This window comes from Oncorhynchus keta, chromosome 33, assembly GCF_023373465.1.
Source record: "Oncorhynchus keta strain PuntledgeMale-10-30-2019 chromosome 33, Oket_V2, whole genome shotgun sequence".
Taxonomy (NCBI): Eukaryota; Metazoa; Chordata; class Actinopteri; order Salmoniformes; family Salmonidae; genus Oncorhynchus; species Oncorhynchus keta.
In genome coordinates, this window is record NC_068453.1 from 13,697,258 (window position 1) to 13,720,542 (window position 23,285).

The following is a 23,285-nucleotide window of genomic DNA, read 5'->3' on the forward strand; positions in this document are numbered from 1 at the left end:
GAGGTGATCCTCAGTGATTGGTTGAACCCACCCAGCGACCACTAGGCCACAACTGGTGTGTTTTGATTTTGCAGGACGAGGGTGCTCAGCCCCTGAACCTGTCGTCCAAGCCTAAGACAGCAAGCGAGAGCAAGTCACCCACCTCCCCCGCTTCCCCACAGGTCCCCACCATGAAGCTGGGTCACCATGGCACCGGGTCCATGAAACACAGCACAGCCCCCTCCAGCGTCGGAGGACCACCGTCCAGAGTCAGCTCCATAGGTAAGGGACTGCGCCCACTCACCACGCATACACTAATTGAACATAACACACATTTAAAAAATCCCATCAATCTCCACACAATACATTTTTTGGACATTTTTGCAAATGTATAAAAATACATGTAATTTTTATTTTATTTCTATAAGTATTTAGACCCTTTGCTATGAGACTCAAAATTGAAGGTGCATCCTGTTTCCATTGATCATCCTTGAAATGTTTCTACAATTTGATTGGAGTCCACCTGTGATGAGTTCAATTGATTGGACATGATTTGGAAAGGCACACACCTGTCTATATAAGGTCCCACAGTTGACAATGCATGTCAGAGCCAATCCATAAGGTTGAAGGAATTAGAGCTGTGAGACAGGATTTTGTCGAGGCACAGATCTGGGGAAGGATACCAAAATATTTCTGCAGGATTGAAGGTCCCCAAGAACACAGTGGCCTTCATCATTCTTAAATAGAATAAATTTGTAACCACCAAGACTCTTCCTAGAGCTGACTGCCTGGCCAAACGGAGCAATCGGGGGAGAAGGGCCTTGGTTAGGGAGCGCCAGAGTTCCTCTGTGGAGATGGGAGAACCTTCCAGAAGGACAACCATCTCTGCAGCACTCCACTTATCAGTCCTTAATAGTAGAGTGGCCAGACGGAAGCCACTCCTCAGTAAAAGGCATGTCAGCCTGCTTGGAGTTAGCCAAAAGGCACCTAGAGGACTGGACTCTTAGACCATGAAAACAAGATTCTCTGGTCTGATGAAACCAAGATTGAACTCTTTGGCCTGAATGCCAAGCGTCATGTCTGGAGTAAATCAGGCACCGCTCATCACCTGGCCAATACCATCCCGAAGGTGAAGCATGGTGGTGGCAGCATCATCTGTGGGGATGTTATGCAGCGGCAGAGACTGGGAGACTAGTCAGGTTTGAGGGAAAGATAAACAGAGTGAAGTACAGAGAGATCCTTGATGAAAACTTGCTCCAGGGAGCTCAGGACCTCAGGCTGGGGTGAAGGTTCATCTTCTAACAAGACAACGACCCTAAGCACACAGGCAAGACAACTCAGGAGTGGCTTCTGGACAAGTCTCTGAATGTCCTTGAGTGGCCCAGTCAGAGCCTGGACTTAAACCTTAGACCTGAAAATAGAAGAATGGGAGACTCCCCAAATACAGGTGGCCAAGCTTGTAGCGTCATATCCAAGAAGACTCAAGTCTGTAATCGCTGGCAATGGTGCTTCAATAAAGTACTGAGTCAAGGGTCTGAATACTTATGTAAATGTGATATTTCCAGGATAAAAAAAAAATGTTCAAAAATGTCTAAAAACCTGTTTTTGCGTTATCATTATGGGGTATTATGAAGTCATTATGGGGTATTATGAAGTCATTATGGGGTATTATGAAGTCATTATGGGGTATTATGAAGTCATTATGGGGTATTATGAAGTCATTATGGGGTATTATGAAGTCATTATGGGGTATTGTGTGTAGATTTTTTTATATATTTATATTTTATATTTTTCTCCCCAAATTCGTGGTATCCAATTGTTTAGTAGCTACTATCTTGTCTCATCGCTACAACTCCCGTTCGGGCTCGGGAGAGACAAAGGTTGAAAGTCATGCGTCCTCCGATACACAACCCAACCAAGCGGCACTGCTTCTTAACACAGCGCCATCCAACCCGGAAGCCAGCCGCACCAATGTGTCGGAGGAAACACTGTGCATCTGGCAACCTTGGTTAGCACGCACTGCGCCCGGCCCGCCACAGGAGTCGCTGGTGCGCGATGAGACAATATATATAATAATAACAGTAATAACATTAACAATAATAATATTAGTAGTAGTAGATATTTAAAGTATGTACATTAATGTAATTTATTTCACTCACATCACCATTAAGTAGTGTTTTAAGTCATTTATTCATGCTACAATAACAGTTCATTGACTCCATTGACCTGTAATTAGGCCTCCCGAGTGGCGCAGTGGTCTAAGGCACTGATTCACAGTGTTAGCTGTGCCACTAGAGTTTCTGGGTTCGCAGCCGGCCGTGACCGGAGACCCATGGGGCGGCGCACAATTGGCCCAGCGTCGTCCGGGTTAGGGGAGGGTTTGGCCGGAAGAGATATCCTTGTCCCATCGTGCACTAGCGACTCCTGTGGCGAGCCGAACACAGTGCACGCTGATGCGGTCACCAGGTGTACGGTGTTTCCTCCAATACATTGGTGCGGCTGGCTTCTGGGTTAAGTGGGCATTGTGTCAAGAAGCAGTACGGCTTGGTCGGGTCGTTTTTCGGAGGACGCACGGCTCTTGACCTTCGACCTCTCCCGAGTCCGTACTGGAATAGCAGTGATGAGACAGGACTGTAACTACCAATTGGATACCATGAAAAAAGGGGTAAAAGTAACCAAACAAACAAACAAAAATGATATGCTATAATTAGTGTAGGCTATGTTTTCCCATTGTGTATGCCTGTAGGGTATATTATTGTGAAGCATTTATTAGCATCAGAGAGGCAGGGATGGTTAAGCGGGGGTTTGAATAGGAGGAGAAGGAGGAGGAGAAGAGATGGAAGAGTGTGAAGGGTAGCAGGGGAAATGGAGTGATGGAAGAGGAGAGTGTGTTTTTCAGACGAATAGAGTAGCTGTGTGACAGACGGGACTTATCACAGATGAGATTAGACAAGCCTCTTACAGAACGATACACACATAACAACATGCATTAATAACACAATAACAGCAGACACACACACACACGCACAGCGCAAGGCTATTATAAACACACAACACGGCTGTTAGAACTCACACACAACCATACACACACACACAGCTATTATAATACACACACACATTATAAGACACACACCCTTCCTCCTCTCGCAGCAGTTGGGCATTTCTAACTTGTATTCTTTCTAATCTCAATGTTTTTCAGCAAATCGCAGGATTTAATAGCAGATTAGTGGATTTAAGTCCCAGATGTTTTTTGTTCTGACAAATGGATTAGGTTGTAAAAGTTTCAGAGGGAAGATGTTGAGGCAAGCCGTTTCATTTCGATCACAATGAGTGTCTGTCTGCTGCCACGGCACACAGTCTGTTTCCATCTGTTCCTGTTAGAATGTTTACCAGGTCAGAAGAAGATTTGTGTTGTTAGCTATTGAAGTCAAACACAGAGAGACAGGGAGTTTTGACTTTCAATGGTTTTATTATTCTTTGTGTGTGTGTGTGTGTGTGTGTGTGTGTGTGTGTGTGTGTGTGTGTGTGTGTGTGTGTGTGTGTGTGTGTGTGTGTGTGTGTGTGTGTGTGTGTGTGTGTGTGTGTGTGTGTGTGTGTGTGTGTGTGTGTGTGTGTGTGTGTGTTGGGGCGTATGTGTGCGTGCTCCTCTCTGTCCAGTCTCCTCACAGCATCTGTCCTCTATCAGTATATCGCCCACAATCCAACCTCTCCTCAATGACTGTCTCAGAGAGTCTGATCTGAGAACTGTCAGTGTCTGTGACCTCTACTGCTGAGACCCACTCTGTGTAACTCTCTAATTTCAACAGTGTGTGTGTGGCCACACTGAATCGTTAGTGCCAGGGCAGAGTGAGGCTGCAGGGTAGGGTAGGGTTTGGGCTCTGGCTGTGTCTCACTGTTGGCCCCAGCCCTCCTATCTGGGTCATGCCTAGGTTGGCAATCAGACACTCAAGGACACACACACAGTGCACACACACAGTGCACACACACACTCACACACACACATAAAAAGAGAGAAGAACATAGACACAGTCCATCTCTGCTCATACACACACACACACGTTCACATCCATTATTTCTATCCACACAAACACACACACACACACACACACACACACACACACACACACACACACACACACACACACACACACACACACACACACACACACACACACACACACACACACACACACACACACACACACACACACACACACACATTGAATCCAGATTAAAACCCACTACCATCCAGCAAGCCAGCCAACACAGCCCACCCCAGCGGCCTCTCTCTCTCTCCAGCCCTCTGCATCCAATTTTTGCCGTTATGACTTCTGTAAGAGTTCACTCCTCTGTCATTACAAATCTGAGAGCGTAATCTGGCCTGCGATGGCATTAGCAGGAGGGATTAGTGACAGATAAAGGGCCATAAGCTTGGAGAAGCTCTTTGTTAGAGCTAACCCAGAGATGGAGAGAGAGCGATAGCACGGCCTCCCTCATCCCTCCCTCCGACCTCCCGCCTCTCACAGTCACACAGCAGATGCTGCTGCCGCTCCGTCCGCTAAGCTGCTGCAATAACACAAATAACAACGCTGAAAAGAAGCAGAGAATCATATTGAATCATCTTTGATATGTGTTGGGCAGATGTTTCCGGAGGGGGAAATTAGCAGGCTTTTTGGGTTTAATAGGAGTAATCTTCCGGGATGCTGCCTGCCTGCCTGCGCTTTTCTACTCTTCAAAGAATCCCATAAGCTTTTGGATGAAAAAGACTAAATGGATAGTGAGGGAACGTGTGTGTTTGCGAGTGTGGACAGGCAGGCAGAAAGGAGGTGTGTGTGTGTGTTTGTGTGTGTGCGAGCGAGCGAGTGAGCGGGCATGCATGTGTGAGTTTGTCCAACAAAAAGCCTGTATCCCCTTTCAGGAGGACTGCTGGAGCTTTGAAATAAAACTGAATGATGTGTAGATTTGAGATTTGAGGGATTGGGCTTTTAGATGGTCTGTCAGGATGCCGATGCCCACTGTGTTTACCGTTCTGCGTGTTTCTGTCTGCCGCTGGGTGGGAGTGACGTTCACCACGGGAAATAACATCCCATGGCAGGTTTTTGACAGGGGTGTCTGTATGTGTATGGGTGCGTGTGATCTATAGGTCTCTGTCTCTCAGTGGAGCCTAAGAGACAGGAGGCCTAGACACAGGTACACACTGAGGCACACACACAGCCTGTCCGGGTGGGTGTGCGACTCTATGTGTGTGTGGTCATGTATTCGCCTCACAGGGTTAAGGACAGTGTTTATTCTGGATGGCCTTAGAGACTATTTACATCCAAATAGTTTTATCTCTGAAAGAGCTGGAGCAATCTGCAATCTGACAAACAGAGACATAGTTTCCATTTACAGTTGAACAATCAACAATCACTTAGTCTTTTTCTAGTCAATTCTATTTTGATTCTATTTTTTTAAATATATTATTTAATTCAAACTAAAATACACAGAAAAAATATATATACAGTGCCTTGCGAAAGTATTCGGCCCCCTTGAACTTTGCGACCTTTTGCCACATTTCAGGCTTCAAACATAAAGATATAAAACTGTATTTTTTTGTGAAGAATCAAGAACAAGTGGGACACAATCATGATGTGGAACGACATTTATTGGATATTTCAAACTTTTTTAACAAATCAAAAACTGAAAAATTGGGCGTGCAAAATTATTCAGCCCCTTTACTTTCAGTGCAGCAAACTCTCTCCAGAAGTTCAGTGCGGATCTCTGAATGATCCAATGTTGACCTAAATGACTAATGATGATAAATACAATCCACCTGTGTGTAATCAAGTCTCCGTATAAATGCACCTGCACTGTGATAGTCTCAGAGGTCCGTTAAAAGCGCAGAGAGCATCATGAAGAACAAGGAACACACCAGGCAGGTCTGAGATACTGTTGTGAAGAAGTTTAAAGCCGTATTTGGATACAAAAAGATTTCCCAAGCTTTAAACATCCCAAGGAGCACTGTGCAAGCGATAATATTGAAATGGAAGGAGTATCAGACCACTGTAAATCTACCAAGACCTGGCCGTCCCTCTAAACTTTCAGCTCATACAAGGAGAAGACTGATCAGAGATGCAGCCAAGAGGCCCATGATCACTCTGGATGAACTGCAGAGATCTACAGCTGAGGTGGGAGACTCTGTCCATAGGACAAGAATCAGTCGTATATTGCACAAATCTGGCCTTTATGGAAGAGTGGCAAGAAGAAAGCCATTTCTTAAATATATCCATAAAAAGTGTTGTTTAAAGTTTGCCACAAGCCACCTGGGAGACAAACCAAACATGTGGAAGAAGGTGCTCTGGTCAGATGAAACCAAAATTGAACTTGCAACAATGCAAAATGTTATGTTTGGCGTAAAAGCAACACCCTGAACACACCATCCCCACTGTCAAACATGGTGGTGGCAGCATCATGGTTTGGGCCTGCTTTTCTTCAGCAGGGACAGGGAAGATGGTTAAAATTGATGGGAAGATGGATGGAGCCAAATACAGGACCATTCTGGAAGAAAACCTGATGGAGTCTGCAACAGACCTGAGACTGGGATGGAGATTTGTCTTCCAACAAGACAATGATCCAAAACATAAAGCAAAATCTACCATGGAATGGTCCAAAAATAACCATATCCAGGTGTTAGAATGGCCAAGTCAAAGTCCAGACCTGAATCCAATCGAGAATCTGTGGAAAGAACTGAAAACTGCTGTTCACAAATGCTCTCCTTCCAACCTCACTGAGCTCGAGCTGTTTTGCAAGGAGGAATGGGAAAAAATGTCAGTCTCTCGATGTGCAAAACTGATAGAGACATACCCTAAGCGACTTACAGCTGTAATCGCAGCAAAAGGTGGCGCTACAAAGTATTAACTTAAGGGGGCTGAATCATTTTGCACGCCCAATAATTCAGTTTTTGATTTGTTAAAAAAGTTTGAAATATCCAATAAATGTCGTTCCACTTCATGATTGTGTCCCACTTGTTGTTGATTCTTCACAAAAAAATACAGTTTTATATCTTTATGTTTGAAGCCTGAAATGTGGCAAAAGGTCGCAAAGTTCAAGGGGGGCGAATACTTTCGCAAGGCACTGTGTGTATATATATATATATATATATATATATATATATATATATATATATATATATATATATATATATATATATATACATTTATATACATTTATATATATATATAAACTAATTCCTGATATTTCCCCTCATTGAGTTTTTAATAGGACCATGCTCTTCTGTGTGTCTCTCCTGGCCTGCTGTCATCCCTGTCCTGTCATCCAGTCTCTAATATGAACATATACTCTACTCTATGTCTGTCTCTCTTCCTCATCAGACCTGCTGTCATCCCTGTCCTCGGGGGGCTATCTGAACGACCACGAGGCTGTGACCAAGGCCTTCGCTGAGGCCAGACAGATGAAGGAGCAGCTGAAGAGAGAACAGCAGGTGTTGGACGCCAAGGTGGCCGCCGTCAACAACCTCAGCCTGAACAACGGACGCTCCGACAAGGTCAGATATGTTAGTACATCCATTTAAACACAACCCCGTGCCTTTCTGTCCTCATACTACTAACAGGAGATAACTCTGTACCATGACATTATGATTTTAAAAAATATATATATAATAAAACAAAATAAATAAAACAACTGAACCAGCACATGCACCCAGACGCTCTCTAGATAACAGCGTTTTCTAAATGACCATTTCTTTTCAGGAAGAAAACAAATCCACAAAGTACTGCAATGCACAATTTACGATATTATCCTACAATGTAATGTAATAGGATGTAATATAATGTCATAATCTGTTTAAATCACCTTTATAAAATATATTACAACACAATATATTGTAATATGATATAATACGATACATTAAGACCAAATGTAATTCAGCATTATGTCTGTATATGTCGAAACTGTCATAATTGTCAATAAGCTGTGTAATGAAAGCAGTAAAGATACATTACTCAGCTAGAGAAACCCTTGGCTGGGGTAATGAGTGTGTGTGTGTGTGTGTGTGTGTGTGTGTGTGTGTGTGTGTGTGTGTGTGTGTGTGTGTGTGTGTGTGTCTGTCTGTGAGGCATGCTGGGGGCAGGGTGGGTGTTGGGGAGGCTGGAGGTGGTGGGGGAGGTAAGGGGGTGCAGGAGGAGGGCACGGGGAGCCTGCTAGCGAAGCGTCGGGGAGACGCTAATAGGAAGTGACGGCGCCCGCTCCTCGGCAGCGTGGCTAAATTGTGGTTATTCGTTAAACACACTGGGAGTTAGCTGGTGCACACATGCAGGCGCATACACACACACACACACACACACACACACACACACACACACACACACACACACACACACACACACACACACACACACACACACACACACACACACACACACACACACACACACACACACACACACAAGCACGACAGCATGCTGGATCTTAAAGAGCATCTGCACTGCTGATTGTCAACAGCTCTCTCCTCTCTCTCTCTCTTTCTCTCGCTCTCTCTCTACACACACATTTACAGAGTCATACCTAAAATGGACAATGTGGTATTTAAAGCAAGTGATTTATTCAGAGTTGACTTCCAATGTGAACCCCATAGCTCCATAGGGACCTGAAACGTCCACTACTCTCTGCCCAGCTCAACTCCTAATCCTCTGGGGTTATAATTGTCCTGATTGCTGGGTGGATGGATGAAGCTGGATGATTACTGGGTGGATGGATGAAGCTGGATGAGCAACATTAGAAGAAGAATCCTCCACTCCTCTCAGTCTCAGTCCTCCATAGTTGAACCGTTTCAAATAGAGCAAACCATGACCAGTTGATTTCTAACACATGGATAGACCAGGATGATTAATATGCTGTAACTCTTGGCTGAACGTTACCTCTGTGGCACATGATGCCTGGGTGTCACTTTTATAAGGTTCTTGTACAGTACAGTCTCTCTGTTCATCTGATTGGATTACACGGATCACAATAAATAGTTTTGCTTTCCGTTTGTTTAACAACTTATTCTCAACTCTTACTTAGAGAGAGGCTTTGGGTCTAACACAGTTATGCTGTCTTTCTCTAGAAGGTTTTTATTACCCATAGACCCTCAGTCAGGAGGACCTTAATTATTGATATCAACAAACCCTTCTTCAACCCTTTAAATGGTTTGGGATTGATTGGCGTTGAGGTTGCAGTGAACTTTCCATACATACAGTGACACAGACACCGATCAATACTAGACGTGTTTTACTATCTGGGACAGGGTTTTTTTCTGGTGTCACTTGTTTCGAACACACAAATAGTTTCACGCAGACAAATCCCTTCCTCTCACTAGTTCTCTCTCTTTCTCACTGTGTCCACTCTCTCTCCCCCCTCTCTCTGTCTCCACTCTCCCCCCCCCTCTCTCTTTGTCTCCACTCTCCCCCTCTCTCTTTGTCTCCACTCTCTCTCCCCCCCTCTCTCTTTGTCTCCACTCTCTCTCCCCCGTCTCTCTCTGTCTCCACTCTCTCCCCCCTCTCTTTGTCTCCACTCTCTCTCCCCGTCTCTCTCTGTCTCCACTCTCTCTCCCCCCTCTCTCTTTGTCTCCACTCTCTCTCCCCCATCTCTCTCTGTCTGCACTCTCTCTCCCCCCTCTCTCTGTCTCCACTCTCTCTCTCCCCCTCTCTCTCTCTCTCCACTCTCTCTCCCCCGACTCTCTCTGTCTCCACTCTCTCTCCCCCCTTTCTCTCTGTCTCCACTCTCTCTCTCCCCCCTCTCTCTCTGTCTCCACTCTCTCTCCCCATCTCTCTCCCTCCACTCTCTCTCCCCCATCTCTCTGTCTCCACTCTCTCTCCCCCATCTCTCTCTGTCTGCACTCTCTCTCCCCCCTCTCTCTCTGTCTCCACTCTCTCTCCCCCCTCTCTCTGTCTCCACTCTCTCTCTCCCCCCTCTCTCTCTGTCTCCACTCTCTCTCCCCCGTCTCTCTCTGTCTCCACTCTCTCTCCCCCCTCTCTCTTTGTCTCCACTCTCTCTCCCCCTTTCTCTCTGTCTCCACTCTCTCTCTCCCCCTCTCTCTCTGTCTCCACTCTCTCTCCCCTCTCTCTGTCTCCACTCTCTCTCCTCCCTCTCTCTCTGTCTCCACTCTCTCCCCCCTCTCTCTGTCTCCACTCTCTCTCCCCCCTCTCTCTGTCTCCACTCTCCCCCCTCTCTCTTTGTCTCCACTCCCCCCTCTCTCTTTGTCTCCACTCTCTCTCCCCCCTCTCTCTTTGTCTCCACTCTCTCTCTCCCCCGTCTCTCTCTGTCTCCACTCTCTCTCCCCCCTCTCTCTTTGTCTCCACTCTCTCTCCCCCGTCTCTCTCTTTGTCTCCACTCTCTCTCCCCCCCTCTCTCTTTGTCTCCACTCTCTCTCCCCCCTTTCTCTCTGTCTCCACTCTCTCTCTCCCCCCTCTCTCTGTCTCCACTCTCTCTCCCCCATCTCTCTCCCTCCACTCTCTCTCCCCATCTCTCTGTCTCCACTCTCTCTCCCCCCCCTCTCTTTGTCTCCACTCTCTCTCCCCCATCTCTCACTGTCTGCACTCTCTCTCCCCCCTGTGTCTCTGTCTCCACTCTCTCTCCCCCCTCTCTCTGTCTCCACTCTCTCTCTCCCCCCCCTCTCTCTCTGTCTCCACTCTCTCTCCCCGCTCTCTCTCTGTCTCCACTCTCTCTCCCCCTCTCTCTTTGTCTCCACTCTCTCTCCCCCTTTCTCTCTGTCTCCACTCTCTCTCTCCCCCCTCTCTCTCTGTCTCCACTCTCTCTCCCCCATCTCTCTCCTCCACTCTCTCTCCCCATCTCTCTGTCTCCACTCTCTCTCCCCCATCTCTCTCTGTCTGCACTCTCTCTCCCCATCTCTCTGTCTCCACTCCCCCCTCTCTCTGTCTCCACTCTCTCCCCCTCTCTCTGTCTCCACTCTCTCTCCCTCTCTCTATCTCCACTCTCTCTCTCCCCTCTCTCTGTCTCCACTCTCTCTCTCCCCTCTCTCTGTCTCCACTCTCTCTCCTCCCTATCTCTCTGTCTCCACTCTCTCTCCCCTCTCTCTGTCTCCACTCTCTCTCCCCCTCTCTCTGTCTCCACTCTCTCTCCCCCCTCTCTCTATCTCCACTCTCTCTCTCCTCTCTCTCTGTCTCACTCTCTCTCTCCTCCCTCTCTCTCTGTCTCCACTCTCTCTCCACCCTCTCTCTGTCTCCACTCTCTCTCCCCCCTCTCTCTCTGTCTCACTCTCTCTCTCCGCTCGTTCCCTCTCTTTAGCAATGATATTTATTCAAATCTGATGAATTATCTCAGCTGAACAATTAAATTGTAGTGCTGTTAAACAGACATGCATTTGATTAGGCTAGTGCCAGTCTGGCTGGGTCATCTCCTAATGGTTAGGCCAGGGCTGGAGTGTTGTTTTTAAAAATGCACTGCTTTTGGGATGGATTCTAATCGTATAATTAAGCTGTAAATGCAGGCTCTGGGGTTGGGGAAGAGTGTGTGTGTGTGGGGAGGGGGGTGGGGGGTTGTGTGTGTGTGTGTGTGTGTGTGTGTGTGTGTGTGTGTGTGTGTGTGTGTGTGTGTGTGTGTGTGTGTGTGTGTGTGTGTGTGTGTGTGTGTGTGTGTGTTTCAGCTGGTTGCATTACCCATGTAAATGGTAAGTCAATCAGCCTTTTATTGTCTGTAATAAATACGCAGGGGGTCGTGCAGTGTGGCCCTTCACGGTGTGTGTGTGTGTGTGTGTGTGTGTGTGTGTGTGTGTGTGTGTGTGTGTGTGTGTGTGTGTGTGTGTGTGTGTGTGTGTGTGTGTGTGTGTGTGTGTGTGTGTGTGTGTGTGTGTGTGTGTGTGTGTGTGTGTGCGTGTGTGTAGCGCCTCTCTCTAATGGATCGACCCCAAGGGCTTCAGAGAGAGGGGGAGATAGACACCCAGCATAACCATGCAGGTGGCTGCTGAGATATATCACACACACATACACAGTCATACTCATACACACACATCCAATCATAGAAGATGGACACAAACACAATCTCAATGTCATTCCTGTAATGACGTCAGCTGTTACCTGTTTCAGTGCCAGTCTTGCCCTCTGCCCCTCTTGTCTCCACCCTGCCACATAGACAGGCTGGTTAAAGACCAGAGCACAATGCTTTAGTGCCAACTAACTATGCCCTCTGTCCCCACTAAGCCTAACAACACAGGTACACACACCCTCTGGCACACATCCAACATACAGTATCTACATGTGTTAATCTATAGCTTTATAGCCTGGTTATTGACTGATATCTTAACCTAACATGTTGATTGACTGACGCCTGTGTCTCTCTGCCCCCTGAGAACCAGGCAGTCTAATGTGTCCAAAGATTGATTGATTGGTGTCCATGTTGACTGACTGTTTGACTGACTGTTTGTCTCTCTCCAGGAGAAGGCAGCTCTGGAGAGTCTGAGCCACCAGCTGAAGCAGCAGACAGAGGACAGAGAGAAGTTCAACCACACCATGATGGACTTCACCATGAGTGGAGACTCAGATGGTGTGTGTGTGTGTGCGTGTGTGTGTGTGTGTGTGTGTGTGTGTGTGTGTGTGTGTGTGTGTGTGTGTGTGTGTGTGTGTGTGTGTGTGTGTGTGTGTGTGTGTGTGTGTGTGTGTGTGTGTGTGTGTGTGTGTGTGTGTGTGTGTGTGTGTGTGTGTGTGTGTGTGTGTGTGTGTGTGTGTAAGAATCTATGCATATATGAATACGTGTGTTGGATTGTGTTAATGTATGTGTATATATCCACTCTCTCCCCCTCCCTCCCACAGGCAGCCCCAGTGTGTCTGATTCCAGGATGTTCCGTGAGGCCCGGGGCCGAGGCAACAGCGAACCACACATTAAACGACCCATGAATGCTTTCATGGTCTGGGCAAAGGATGAGAGGAGGAAGATTCTCCAGGCTTTCCCCGACATGCACAACTCCAACATCAGCAAAATCCTCGGTAAGACTAAGACCCCCTCCAGACGGGAAGAGGAGGGAGAGAGGGGTGTGAGAGGGGAGAGAAGGAGTGTGCCTGCCTTTCAAGGAAGAATAGAGAGAGAGTGGAAGATGGGAGAGAGAGACTGAGAGAGGCATGAGAATGCATGTTAACCTGATTGAGCTGATCCCCTGTGTTGTGGCCAGGCTGCTCTCTCTCTCTTTCTCTCTCTCTCTCTCTCTCTGTGTTCCTCAAGTGCAGAAGAATACATGATCTGTCTGCACTCTTCCCCTTCAACTCCTCTCTATGGAAATTACTTCTCAATGTGCTTAGTTATGTACATGTGTGTATGATTTCTTATGTGTGTGTTTGTGTGTATTTCTCTCTTCTTCCCTAGCCACACCACATCAGTACTCAGTCATTGTCACTGTGCTCTGTGTGGCCCCTATCGCACACCGTACCTCTGTCTCTCTTTGTGACGGCAGCAGTCTGATTGACAGTATCTTTTGTCCCGTCCTTATCTCTGGTTGCCTGAACATCTGTAGTGTAGTTAGCGAGCAGCACTACTGAGACAGAGGGCTGGGAACCTAGCGGGGTCCCCAGAGACCCACAGCGTCTAAGCCTGGGAGAGAGACGCGACACAATCCACACACACACACACACACTATTCCGCGATCCTCACAAGAAGCGGTATTGTGGAACGAGCGCTTAATGACTAGCTCTGGAGAGAGAACGGAGAGCTTCAACAATGATGATATAATTCATTATGCATTAAACAAGCACTCCAGTCTGTGACATTTTAAAGAGCTCCTAAACGTTTTATAACACTGGGAAATCTGGTTTTAATAAGGGCCCGCTCTCGAATGTTAACAGAAGGAGTTTTCTATTCCAGCAGGGAAGAGAAGGGAAAGGAAAGGAGTGTGCTAGCTAACCAGGCCAGCACAGACAGCTTTTACCCATTAACATACAGCAGTAGCAGAGTGTAAATTCAGCCCAGATACACACACACCACACCACACACACTGGGGCCAGAGCACGATAGACACACAGGCACGCTTATACACTGCAGCCAGATATACTGTAAAGAGCCAGATTGGAGAAGATGTGTTTTAGTGGTTTAGAAATGGGTAGGCCTTCTGCAAAGAGGCTGTGGAACATATTGTGCACATTGTATTTAAATACAATCGCGTGCATGCTTGCCGTGTGCTTGCTTGCGTGCCTGCTCGCAGGCTTGTGTGTGTTGGTATGTGTGTGTCTGCTAGCTTGTGTTACGAAAGTGAACAGGAAGGGTAAGGTACTCATTTTGAACTCTAATGGTGAGATGAGCACAGTGAACGAGGACAACACTTAACCTGCTTTCAACTCTCTTTCCCTCTCTCTCCCCCCCTCTCCCCACCCCCCTCTCCCTCTCTCCCCCACCCTCCCTCTCTCTCTCCCTCTCTCTCTCTCTCTCTCTCAATTCAATTCACGGGCTTTATTGGCATGGGAAACGTGTTAACATTGCCAAAGCAAGTGAGGTAGACAACATACAAAGTGAATATAGAAAGTGAAAAACAACAAAAATTAACAGTAAACATTACACATACAGAAGTTTCAAAACAGTAAAGACATTACAAATGTCATATTATATATATATATATATATATACAGTGTTTTAACAATCTACAAATGGTTAAAGGACACAAGATAAAATAAATAAGCATAAATATGGGTTGTATTTACAATGGAGTTTGTTCTTCACTGGTTGCCATTTTCTCGTGGCAACAGGTCACAAATCTTGCTGCTGTGATGGCACACTGTGGAATTTCACCCAGTAGATATGGGAGTTTTTCAAAATTGGATTTGTTTTCGAATTCTTTGTGGATCTGTGTAATCTGGGGGAAATATGTCTCTCAAATATGGTCATACATTGGGCAGGAGGTTAGGAAGTGCAGCTCAGTTTCCACCTCATTTTGTGGGCAGTGAGCACATAGCCTGTCTTCTCTTGAGAGCCATGTCTGCCTACGGCGGCCTTTCTCAATAGCAAGGCTATGCTCACTGAGTCTGTACATAGTCAAAGCTTTCCTTAATTTTGGGTCAGTCACAGTGGTCAGGTATTCTGCCGCTGTGTACTCTCTGTGTAGGGCCAAATAGCATTCTAGTTTGCTCTGTTTTTTTGTTAATTCTTTCCAATGTGTTAAGTAATTATCTTTTTGTTTTCTCATGATTTGGTTGGGTCTAATTGTGCTGTTGTCCTGGGGCTCTGTAGGGTGTGATTGTGTTTGTGAACAGAGCCCCAGGACCAGCTTGCTTAGGGGACTCTTCTCCATGTTCATCTCTCTGTAGGTGATGGCTTTGTTATGGAAGGTTTGTGAATCGCTTCCTTTTAGGTGGTTGTAGAATTTAACGTCTCTTTTCTGGATTTTGATAATTAGTGGGTATCGGCCGAATTCTGCTCTGCATGCATTATTTGGTGTTTTACGTTGTACACGGAGGATATTTTTTGCAGAATTCTGCGTGCAGAGTCTCAATTTGGTGTTTGTCCCATTTTGTGAAGTCTTGGTTGGTGAGCGGGCCCTAGACCTCACAACCATAAAGGGCAATGGGCTCTATGACTGATTCAAGTATTTTTAGCCAAATCCTAATTGGTATGTTGACATTTTTGTTTCTTTTGATGGCATAGAATGCCCTTCTTGCCTTGTCTCTCAGATCGTTCACAGCTTTGTGGAAGTTACCTGTGGCGCTGATGTTTAGGCCAAGGTATGTATAGTTTTTTGTGTGCTCTAGGGCAACAGTGTCTAGATGGAATTTGTATTTGTGGTCCTGGTGACTGGACCTTTTTTGGAACACCATTATTTTGGTCTTACTGAGATTTACTGTCAGGGCCCAGGTCTGACAGAATCTGTGGATAAGATCTAGGTGCTGCTGTAGGCCCTCCTTGGTTGGTGACAGAAGCACCAGATCATCAGCAAACAGCAGACATTTGACTTCGGATTCTAGCAGGGGTAGGCCGGGTGCTTGAGACTTTTCTAGTGCCCGCGCCAATTCGTTGACATATATATTGAAGAGGGTGGGGCTTAAGCTGCATCCCTGTCTAACCCCACGACCCTGTGTGAAGAAATGTGTGTGTTTTTTGCCAATTTTAACCGCACACTTGTTGTTTGTGTACATGGATTTTATAATGTCGTATGTTTTACCCCAACACCACTTTCCATCAGTTTGTATAGCAGACCCTCATGCCAGATTGAGTCGAATGCTTTTTTGAAATCAACAAAGCATGAGAAGACTTTGCCTTTGTTTTGGTTTGTTTGGTTGTCAATTAGGGTGTGTAGGGTGAATACATGGTCTGTTGTACGGTAATTTGGTAAAAAGCCAATTTGACATTTGCTCAGTTAATTGTTTTCATTGAGGAAATGTACAAGTCTGCTGTTAATAATAATGCAGAGGATTTTCCCAAGGTTACTGTTGACACATATTCCACGGTAGTTATTGGGGTCAAATTTGTCTCCACTTTTGTGGATTGGGGTGATCAGTCCTTGGTTCCAAGTATTGGGGAAGATGCCAGAGCTAAGTATGATGTTAAAGAGTTTTAGTATAGCCAATTGGAATTTGTTGTCTGTATATTTGATCATTTCATTGAGGATACCATCAACACCACAGGCCTTTTTGGGTTGGAGGGTTTTTATTTTGTCCTGTAACTCATTCAATGTAATTGGAGAATCCAGTGGGTTCTGGTAGTCTTTAATAGTTGATTCTAAGATCTGTATTTGATCATGTATATGTTTTTGCTCTTTATTCTTTGTTATTGTTATTGGAGAAGTGGTTTACCCATTCATCTCCATTTTGGATAGATAATTCTTCGTGTTGTTGTTTGTTTAGTGTTTTCCAATTTTCCCAGAAGTGGTTAGAGTCTATGGATTCTTCAATTGCATTGAGCTGATTTCTGACATGCTGTTCCTTCTTTTTCCGTAGTGTATTTCTGTATTGTTTTAGTGATTCTCTCTCTCTCTCTCTCTCTCTCTCTCTCTCTCTCTCTCTCTCTCTCTCTCTCTCTCTCTCTCTCTCTCTCTCTCTCTCTCTCCCCCACCCTCCCTCTCTCTCTCTCTCTCTCTCTCTCTCTCTCTCTCTCTCTCTCTCTCTCTCTCTCTCTCTCTCTCTCTCTCTCTCTCTCTCTCTCTCTCCATCTCTCTCCCTCTCTCTCCCTCTCTCTCCAGGTTCTCGTTGGAAGTCCATGACTAACCTTGAGAAGCAGCCGTACTACGAGGAGCAGGCCAGGCTGAGCAAGCAGCACCTGGAGAAGTACCCGGACTACAAGTACAAACCCCGGCCCAAACGGACCTGTCTGGTGGACGGGAAGAAGCTGAGGATTGGAGAGTACAAGGCCATTATGAGGAACCGCCGGCAGGAGATGAGACAGTACTTCACTGTGGGGTGAGTGAGTAACCAACCAAAACCACACACACACACTTCTGACTGTGGGATAAAGTATTTCCTCACCGTTGTGTAACTTGTCTTTGTGGTCTGAGTTTACTATAAAGCACGTTGTGTTGACTGTAAAAAGAGCTGTATGAATGCATCTGATGGATTTTTGTTTTATTCATCCAGATTTCTACATTATATTGTGTTATTATACTGTATTAACTGTTGTGTTGTGGTTTTCTCCAGACAACAGGCCCAGCTGCCCTTGTCCTCGGCGGGCGTGGTGTACCCAGGTGCCCTTTCCTTGGCAGGCTTGCCCTCCCCCCAGATGCCCTCGGAGCACTCCTCACTGTCCAGCAGCCCCGAGCACGCCGCCCCACCCCTCCAGACCCCCTACCACCCCAGCCTCAAGGGAGACGAGACCCGAGTCAAACAGGAGGAGCTGCGATTGGACGACAGCAATGGTGATGCGTACGACGACTTTGATTATGAGGATGAGGAGGGAGATTATGGAAGCGATAACGACAACCACCAATAATCGGGACGCAGAGCCAATCAGAATCAATTACCCAGCTTCTTGCTGGAAACAACCCTGTCCATCCACCAATCCTGATTGACTATCCGTCCCTTATATCCAATCACATCCAATGTCACAAACCTCGCCCTCCTTTACCCCTTAACCAACAAGAACTCTGGAACCTCAGAGCCAAGCCCCTCCCATTGGAATCCCGATACCAGCAACCGACCAATCAAATCAAGCACAGGACCTGTCACTCACACTGACTGTTACACAGACTGGAGTCTAGGAGGAGATAAACTGATTGCCGTGACTTCTGCTGAGTACTACACAGTACTACAGGGTACTAACAAAGTACTACAAGGTATACTAGAGTATTACTGCTGTGTACGCCAGAGGCAAGATGAGATATACATTATGTCATGAGTAAGCTACTATATGAGGAGAAAACACAGAAAAAACAACCTTTTAGACCAGTTTGATTTCAAAGAGACATTTTTTTAAAACAGCAGGCCTGTCAGTTGATTAAAGAGACACTTTAAAATGGCCGACCTGTTTGTTTATAAAAGAGACACTTTTAAAACAGCTTTTTTTTTTCTTGGTTCTATGATGTTCTCACTCAGGTACACGGTGCCAACAAGTGGCTTGTGAATGTGATTTGTTGTTTTTGTGCTACAGTTTTAATAATAGATACAAAATAGAAATGTTTCCCTTTTCATTGTAAAGCACCTGACAGAAGTCAAAGCAAAACTTTTATTTAGAATTCTTCTTCTTTCTTCAAATCAGTGTACTGTCAGCAGATATCCTCCCTCTGTGTGTGTGTGTGACTCCCCTTATGAGAGTAAAAATGGGACAGTCCAGTCAGGGCCACAGTGTTGGACAGTGAGGACCGGCTCACTTCAGGGGACTGTGGGGGGGACCTTAGTCTCTCATCATGGGCCAGCTTGGACAGTACAGTGTGATGAGACAATCTCCCACCATCCCTCTTCTCTCCTTTTACACTCGTTCTTTTACCCTTTCTTTGGCTTTCTTTTATTCTGATCATGAGGACTTTGGAAGGTACAAAGAAAGGTTTCTTTTAGATATGAAACACCCCCTTGTATGTGTGTGAGAGTGTGTGTCAGCAAGCTCGCTGTGCGTGTGTGTGTGTGTGTTTAGTCTGTGTGAGCTGGTTTAGTCATCACTAGGCATTAGATCCCAGAACTCTGTCCCTTTCCAAGACAAACAGAAACACTGGAGTTTCCCTTGTGAGCCCCCAGAACTTCAGTATCCTGGTATACAGAGACAGAGAAAGCCCTATGGCTCTCTCATACACTCACACACACACACATACCCAAGCCCCAGTTCCCCAATCGAAACCCCGCAACAACTCTACTCCGCTGCCAACTGATCCAGCCAGCACCACAAGCGAACAGCTCTTACCCACAACCCAAACCCTCTCATAATACTCCCAATTGATATATCACACAAAGTTTGTGTGTATTTTGTTCTAGAAGTTTGGTGGGTTCCTGTGGGCTCCTACTGGTAGTTTAGTTTGACAAAAGCACAAGAGTCTCTGCTGTCTGTCCCCGTTCCGTCCCTCTCTCTGAGAGTCCCCCTCTATGTCCCCCTGTGTCTGACTCTGTCCCCGTCCGCGTCCCCAAAACACGTCATTCTGCTGTTCTTATTGGGAGGAGCTGATGGTCATATCAGCACGTCAATGTTTCCTTTGTATTTCAATACTGTATTTTATTATTTTTATTCAAACTGCCTCTAGTGTAATAATATTATTAACAATAATTATAATGATGGTCAGCGTTTCTTTCAATTTGAGTAAGTTATGTACAGTATAATTTATTTTGGCCTCTTATTGGGTTTATTATGACCAATATGAAACTTCTTCGGTCAATGAAGCATTATTATATTTAGCTGGTTTAGAGTATTTACATCTAATGTTGTCCTTTTATTTGATACTTTATTTGTAATTTTGCATTTTTTAGTTCCTGTTTTTATCTGTTCTGTTTGTTTAGTACTAATCCTATATGGACGCTGGGTGAGGAGGAGGAGCGACACGGACGACAGCCAATGGACGGCTGTCGCTCTTCGTGAAGGAGACTGGACTTTCTATTCACTAACTCTCTCCCCATCCGCGTCCCTCAGCTTGACAACGTAACCCTTTTATGTCCAAACCCACTTCTAAAAGCACTCAGACACTCTGTGTGGTCAGAGAAAAGAAGGTGATTTTTTGGTTTCTTCGTAATGGTTCATGTATAATGTGAAGTTTCTTGGACTTTCTTTCTTTTTATGAAGATAAAAGAAAACGGTTACATTATTCTATTCTGTTTCCTCTGAACAAAGGAGCGAGACTCCCGTTTACTAGGGTTGCTATTTACACTGAGATGCCGTGGAACATCGTTGAGGCTGGCGGACACAGAGACACACAGACACAGCAGACACACACAAATTATTAGCAGACACAGTTGTGCAAATGTCATTTAAAAAAAATCAAATTAGGACATGATCAGAACACACACACACACACACACACACACACACACACACACACACACATTTGCGACCCATAGGAAAATCAGTGTTTACTTTGCCTATTCCACAATGTTCTACAGCATAACCTGACATTCAGTAAGTAATGACCTGTCATATCTATGTGACTCCAGAACTCTGGGGACTTTACTTTGTTTTAGCTCCACACTATGACCTAGCCATTAGCCATGTCCACTCACTCTACAGGTGTGCTGCCAGATAGTGACCCAGCCCAGTCATGCTTGCTGCAGATGTTTACTCTGACACAATCAATCACAACCATGCCTATTGCCAGATAGTGAGCCTCACAGTCAATCATACGTGGCCATACAGACAACCTCACAATCAGGCCACGGTGAGACCTAACGCTGGAGAAAGGGTGTCCTGTATTCTGGCTGGAAGCTGTAGGTTAGACAAGTAGGCTAGACAGTGTGGGGAAAAGGAGGGGGTTACAAGTTACAATCATCCCAGCTTGCTAGGTCTGCCACATACTGAGGTATTATACTGTACTTAGGGCCAGGAGTTTTGTGACCTGACCATGTGACCTGACCAGGACAAACATTGAGCTCTAGTTATACTAATGAATAGAGTCCAACGTTTTTCATGAGCAGGGTGACAGGATGTTAGGCCCTGGTGATGTTGGCCGACACAGGTGACCATGATCGCGATGAAGATGATGATGATAATAATGAAGACAATCAAATGTCACGAGTGGAGCTCAAAACAAAGTCAGAGTTAGTCAAAAAAAAAAGAAAAACACATATCTGACCATCTCAACTTGACAAATGGAGAAAGATAATTATGTACATATAACATAGAGTTATAGATTTATATTTTGTTCATAACACAGTGTAATATAAGTTGTATATTTCTTTTTCTCTTTTATTGATGTTATTCATGCTACAATAAAAGCAGGAGTTGATGTACTCTTACAAAAAAAAGAAGAAAAATGACAAATAAACAAAGGAAAGAACAAAAAAAGAGAGGCTGTGGGCTTGCCATGCACCGTCTGTTCTGAGTTCACTTTTTCCACTATTATTGCCAGTCGAGGCTTTAATAAAAACAGCGATGTGTTCTGTAATGCTCCAATGGTCCTTGTGAGTTCTTTACAATGCACCTACACACACACACACTGGTATACATATAGTATCAACGAAGGCTACGGTAGATCAGCGGACACTATTCAATGCTAAATGTAACGCTTTAAACGGGGGCTTTCGACATTCTTTCATCGGTTCACTCTTTATACACTGCACTTGCAGGTTACTGGATGTGTGTGCTGTACTTCTAAACTAAACATCTGCACTATATCCAGAATACTGTATCTATTTGCAGCTGTACTATATCCAGAATACTGTACCTATTTGCAGCTGCACTATATCCAGAATACTGTACCTATTTGCAGCTGCACTATATCCAGAATACTGTACCTATTTGCAGCTGCACTATATCCAGAATACTGTACCTATTTGCAGCTGCACTATATCCAGAGTACTGTACCTATTTGCAGCTGCACTATATCCAGAATACTGTACCTATTTGCAGCTGCACTATATCCAGAATACTGTACCTATTTGCAGCTGCACTATATCCAGAGTACTGTACCTATTTGCAGCTGCACTATATCCAGAGTACTGTACCTATTTGCAGCTGCACTATATCCAGAATACTGTACCTATTTGCAGCTGCACTATATCCAGAGTACTGTACCTATTTGCAGCTGCACTATATCCAGAATACTGTACCTATTTGCAGCTGCACTATATCCAGAGTACTGTACCTATTTGCAGCTGCACTATATCCAGAGTACTGTACCTATTTGCAGCTGCACTATATCCAGAGTACTGTACCTATTTGCAGCTGCACTATATCCAGAATACTGTACCTATTTGCAGCTGCACTATATCCAGAGTACTGTACCTATTTGCAGCTGCACTATATCCAGAATACTGTACCTATTTGCATCTGAATTCAAACGATAAAGAAGTCTCAGCCCTTTGTCTCTTCTCTGAAAGATAGTAAAGGTGAAGGCCGTATGGTGGCAGTGGTGTAAAGTACATTACTTTAATATTTATATGTTTGACTACTTTTACTTTTACTTTACTAAATTCCTTAAGAAAATATTGTACTTTTTACTCCATACATTTTCCTTGACATCCAAATGTACTCGTTACATTTTGAATGCTTAGCAGGACAAGAACATAGCTAAGTTCACGCACTTATCAACAGAACATCCCTGGTCATCCCTACTGCCTCTGATCTGGTGGACTCACTCAACACACATACTTCATATGTAAATGGTGTCTGAATGTTGGAGTGTGCCCCTGGTTGTCCTTAAATAAAAATACTAATTAAAATGGTGCTGCCCGACTTAATATAAGAAAAATGGTGCTGTCTGTCTGGCTTAATATAAGACGTGAAATGGTTTATACTTTTACTTTTAAAACTTAAGCATATTTTAGCAATTACATTTACTTTGATACTTAAGCACATATTAAACCAAATACTTTTAGATTTTTACTCAAGTAAACATTTACGAGGTAACTTTTACTTGAGTAATTTTCTATTAAGGTATCTTTACTTTTACTGAAGTATGACAATTGGGTACTTTTTTCACCAATGTGTGTTGGAAGCCTACCAGTATGGTGGAAGCCTACCAGTATGGTGGAAACCGACCAGTATGGTGGAAGCCTACCAGTATGGTGGAAGCCGACCAGTATGGTGGAAGCTGACCAGTATGTTGGAAGCCTACCAGTATGGTGGAAGCCTACCAGTATGGTGGAAGCCGACCAGTATGGTGGAAGCCTACCAGTATGGTGGAAGCCGACCAGTATGGTGGAAGCCGACCAGTATGGTGGAAGCTGACCAGTATGTTGGAAGCCTACCAGTATGGTGGAAGCCTACCAGTATGGTGG

At 45.1% G+C, this 23,285-nt stretch overlaps 1 protein-coding gene across 1 annotated transcript in view; it reads left to right on the forward strand.

The window, feature by feature from the left end:
- LOC118381379 (transcription factor SOX-5-like) overlaps positions 1 to 21,453 on the forward strand; it is a 138,132-nt gene extending 116,679 nt beyond the window's left edge. Inside the window, 6 exon segments of the mRNA XM_052492010.1 lie at positions 75 to 261; positions 7,350 to 7,522; positions 12,408 to 12,516; positions 12,783 to 12,956; positions 17,126 to 17,342; positions 17,577 to 21,453. Coding sequence (XP_052347970.1) covers positions 75 to 261; positions 7,350 to 7,522; positions 12,408 to 12,516; positions 12,783 to 12,956; positions 17,126 to 17,342; positions 17,577 to 17,868 — 1,152 coding nt within the window. The 3' untranslated portion in view covers positions 17,869 to 21,453.
- Positions 21,454 to 23,285: the final 1,832 nt, after the last annotated feature.